The 4,899-nt window shown below is 42.5% G+C and overlaps 1 protein-coding gene across 1 annotated transcript in view; it reads right to left on the bottom strand.

Moving 5' to 3' along the window:
- Positions 1–323: 323 nt before the first annotated feature.
- Positions 324–4,899, bottom strand: part of GAS6 (growth arrest specific 6) — a 41,833-nt gene continuing 37,257 nt past the window's right edge. The window contains exons 14-15 of the mRNA XM_008635855.2: positions 4,281–4,506; positions 324–906 (exon numbers count right to left, since the gene is read on the bottom strand). Coding sequence (XP_008634077.2) covers positions 755–906; positions 4,281–4,506 — 378 coding nt within the window. The 3' untranslated portion in view covers positions 324–754. The remainder of the gene's footprint in view (positions 907–4,280; positions 4,507–4,899) is intronic.

Raw genomic sequence — 4,899 nt, 5'->3', positions numbered from 1 at the left:
TCCTGCTGACCCAACTTTGCTTTCCATTTTCTTTTCACCAAGAGTTTTTCTAAAGGTCACAACTCAGTCTTCTTTCTGTGGTACCAGAAAGAGAAACCCTAGCAATAAGAATAGCAGCCACCATTTGCTCTGCAGCTGAGAAGATATGAAATACTGATGTAAGCACAAAAACCCCCCCACCCCCTGAAAAAACCACAAAAATCCAAACCAAAAAAGCAGCCCTCCCTCCCCCCACCCCCCGGACAGTGTAACCTCCACATCAGGCACAGTCTGAGTCATTGTGTCCAAATACCAGAATACCGAATAATCTCAGTACAGGTAAATTAAAAATTTGTATGTAAATATTTTATTCTCTTGTATTTTGCAAATCAGAAAGCAGTGTTTGGTAATAAAAAATAATACAGAATTATTATTTTTATTCCAGTCCAGACTCATATATTACCAGGTTTCCCACATGACAGATGAAACCGTCTCTTACAGTCTAAAGACAGCATTCACTTTCAGTATATTCTGTACTTTTGACTTATTTAATATTAGTCTTCTGAACTATTTACAAATATATTACAACCTTTAAACCTCAAAGCAAAGAGTATTTCAGTAATCAATCTGACATAAGGATCAGTAGCTTCTACATAACTTCAGTGTTTAAGAGAAACTATACACGCAGTGCGGTAGATCTGAATAATTTATATCTTTTAAAAAAAGAAAAGCATTGAAAGTTTCTGAGTATAAAACTTCCGCATTGCAGTGGTACCTACTGACCCTCCTTGACTGGAGGACAGGAATGTGAGGTGATGTCATTGTGCTTGTAGAGAGCCTCATCTAAGTCCAGTGCCGTGTTGCTCAGCTTGAGGGTCATGCAGCCGTGGTAGGACGCGGTGACCGGAGTGGAAGTGACAGGAACGTCTGTCAGAAACGGGAGATAAATATCTCTGACAGCTGCTTTTAAATAAATACCTGCCCTACCTAGGCTCAGATAGCTATCACTTCAACGAATTCAAGCTCACCTCTTTCCATGCTAGGGTTTCTACCTCCCCCTGCCCCTCTCTCCAGAAGGCAAGAGCACAATCCCAGACGTGAGGAAAACACCATCTATTCTGGTGCTCAAAAGCCCTTCTCCCAGGCTGAACCCTTCCTCAGCTGCTCTGTGTCTCTGAAAGGCCTCCAAACCTGATGAAACCATGAAACCTTTGCTGCACAGCAGCAAGGCTTTGCTGCAGTGGCACAATGTGCTCACATGGCTTTCCAGCCCCATGTTTTCCCCCCCTCCATCTCTGAACCCTCTGCTTTGTCATTAGTGGAGAGGTTAGACCTTCCTCTAATGCTCTTTCTCTTCAAAACAGTTTCCAAAAGATTGTAGGAAGAACTTTATGACAGGAAAGCACTTCCCATATGCAGCCTCTACCACTTGCTGCACTCATCTTTACCACAATTTTGCTGTGTATAAGCACAGGGAGGTTGCCGGCCTTCATCAGCAAGGTGCTGGAATGCATCAGTTGAATTGGTCAGACTAATGAGACTAATTTTTACTGTGGAGATCCACTGGTGACGTTCTTTTAATCAGTTTACCAGCGGCAGAAAACAGATGGCAAGGAAGAAGACACTAAGCACAATCCAATAGACCAGAGGAAATTAGTCAGTCTTAGTACTAACTTCTGTAATATCACATACACACTGATTGCAAACAAACAAAAAACCCCACACAGTAACACAACGACAAGAAAATCGACATGAGCTGTGTCCTCTACCGTTCCCCAAAGGTCATTAGTTTATTTACAACCCAAAGCTGACCCAATCAAACTGGTTGTGCAATGGAAAATAATAAATGTCTCAAAGAATATTTAACAGTGATTCAGGTAGCTAAATAAACCATTTATCTTTACATCGAAGCAAGGACAACTTGAACAATAGGTTGTCCTGTTGAGCCAAGATTATCTGAAATTTAAAGTGTTCTGCCTGGAGATATGCAGGGCTGATGTGATCAGACACAGTTCAGACAGTATCTAGGACTGAGTGGGAGAGAGAACATTTATGGGAGATCTGTAAGCCACAAAAATACTATAAATCTTTTCAGCTTCCTGGATGAGAAGTACCATTGCTCGGTAGTTGCTTTAACTAATGATGTTACCTCTCCATTTACCAACGTTCATCTGCAAAGTCTGCTTAAAGGAATGCAGCATCTCTGTTGTAATACCTCACATGAATGTAAACTAAATTTTGAGTCAGAAGAAGTTGAAGTTGTGGCTTAACAGCCTGACGACTTGCCTAAGGAATCAAGCAGATTGCTGTTACATGTGCCACAGGGCTGACTGAGAGACAGTGTGGGCTTTCAGATGGATTTGTAAGAGGTTAAAAAAATAATTTTTTTTTCTTTGTGTTGTAGTTGTAAATCACGTGAAATATTTAATTTTCTGTTATGACTAGAAATGGATCTGTCCAAAATGTGGTTATGTAAAGATTTGGAAGCCTAGTTTAAAGGTTCCTTTACCTGGTGGAACGCATATTTCCTGAAAAAACACCTATGCATCACATAAATTACATCATTTAGGATTTACAAGAACTGAAAAGCCTATAGAAAATGTAATAAATGTCTACATGTTCCCTTTTATCTGTTGAAACTCTAAGTAGTATTTCTTCCACATCTGCAATATTAACTGTGCTTAGGATCAGACATATTACATATTTGGACCCAGAATTCTTTCTTTATTTGTGGCAATGGAATAAAGACGTGAAGTTTGACCACTATACTGTTTTTTCCACAGGGTATGGAAGCACGGAAAAACCAAAAACTACGTAATGTTTTCAAAATCTGAATGAGCCAAACTCACTTAGATCTGACCATTCGGTATTGTTACTTAACCCAGAGTGATTAATCCAGCTGAAGTGCTGAAATGTTTATTTGCTTGGCAAATAACAGGGTTTCTCATGCAAGCGCTGGGTTCCTCTCAATGGCGAAAGCAGAGCGCTGGCAGAAATTCCCGTTGCTACGCACAACAGATCAGAGAGAGGATAGCAGCTAAACCTACAGCAGCCAGCTGAGTCTGAACTGCCACAGCCATGGTATCTCACACTCAGTTCTAGCAAATCAAAAACGGTGCTGCACCAGCACAGGTAGTCTAAGCAAACCATAGAGAACTTGGGACAGTGACAGAATGGGATGATTACCTGAGCTGTGGAAGTCTCTGCTGTGCATCTGAGAGCTACTTAAAAGAAAGCAGGCGACGTCTCTTGCCTGTGCAATGGCCAGCTTGGATAATTCAATCTGAGACTGGAAAATGCTACGCTGGGGATTCCAGCCTTGTTCCTGCCAGTGTGTGAACGTGCCAGAGTATGTGGCCTCCCCTTTCAGGTGTGACTGGCAGCCATCTGCATCATCAGCATAAATCCTCTGTAAACTCTTGCTCATGGTGGGGACAGCCTCACCATGTGTCCTAGTACATGTGGCACCTTAGCCACCCTGTTCCAGCCTGACTGCTTCAGCACCTACCAAGAGGCCAACATGTGTGCCTCTCCCTTGCTTGGGCAAGTAAGGGCAAGACTTTGCTTAGCTGCTGGCATCATGTGCATCAGAAACTAAGTGTTTCCTTAATAGCATTCCTCAGCAGAAGGGACAGATAAACCTGTTCAGCCAGAACAAGAAACAAACTCCCAAACTTGGCCAATATTCATGATTCAGGTGAAAGTTTAATCTCACAAGCTCAGAAGAGAGGAGCAAACTGACCTCCCAGTAGAAACCCTGTTGTTGTGGAAAAGACAGAGAAAATATAAATGGTGTTAATCCCTTGGTTGTGCCCTACCTGCCCTCTGCTGGGAGGCAGTCAGTTAACTGTGTTGTGCTGTGATCAGTTCAAACAGACCATCAGCCAGGGAGAATCACCACACTAGGCTTCCCAAGGTTCAGGTAAAGCAACTCGAGTCCCTAGTACTCCCCTCAAGGAGTGCTGCCATGGGTTCATTACATTAATGAAGCACTGCAGGAACCTGCAGTCCAGCTCCTATGGATTTTACCAGGTTTAAGATAATAACCCAGCTTATAGCTATCCTTCAGATAAATCATTCCTATTGTTGAACAAGCAAAACCTCCTCTTTCTATTTTTGCCTCCAGCTGTCCTCAGAAGGACACAAACATTCAAGGAAGGTGCAACTCCATATCTGTTGTGTGCCTGCACTGCAGACAAAGCCTGCTCAAGCAGAAACAGGAGTCTCACAGCTTGAACAGAAACAGTTTTCCTGACTCCCAGCTCAGCAAGGTGGTCCATGGTACAAAACTGGAGACTCACCTGGCAATCCTCCCACGTATGTCTTCGTTGACTGCAAAGAGCTCTCCAAGATGGACAGACTGTCCTCCAACTCAGAGATGCTTAGTTCACTCTCTCCTGCTACCCCATCTACCCTCAGGGATAAGTGATCTTTCTTGAGGAGGATGTCTATAGAGTGTTCCTTCTTATCACAGAGATTTATTGCCAGTCTGGACACAACTGTGTTCTCCAAGGCCACAATGATAAACTGAACAGCAGGGGAAAGAAAGAAAAACAGGTAGTGAGCAGAAAAATACCTAGCCACAATTACTAGTACCAGGATGACCCCAGTGTGGCCTTTATTACAAATATTTTGCAGAGCCTCCAGAGAATTAGGCTTATTATTATTGCTGTTTGTATTCTGAGTTCATTTGCATAGATGAAAAGCCAATGAATCAGTGGGACTAATTTTTGAAACCATGTTTCCTCAGAGAGAGCTCTTAGTGGGGTCTTGCAGAAGTCATTATATTGCACTGGAACCAAACTGACTGGAGCTGCTGTACTATAAATCAAAATTGGCTCATGAGATTTAGAGAAATCCTCCCTAGTTTACCCTTGTGGAATGCCAGAATCTAGCCATCTATTATGAATGCCATCAAAT

Source organism: Corvus brachyrhynchos, unplaced genomic scaffold (genome assembly GCF_000691975.1).
Source record: "Corvus brachyrhynchos isolate BGI_N302 unplaced genomic scaffold, ASM69197v1 scaffold83, whole genome shotgun sequence".
In the NCBI taxonomy this organism is placed as follows: domain Eukaryota; kingdom Metazoa; phylum Chordata; class Aves; order Passeriformes; family Corvidae; genus Corvus; species Corvus brachyrhynchos.
This window is presented reverse-complemented; position numbering and strand designations above follow the sequence as displayed.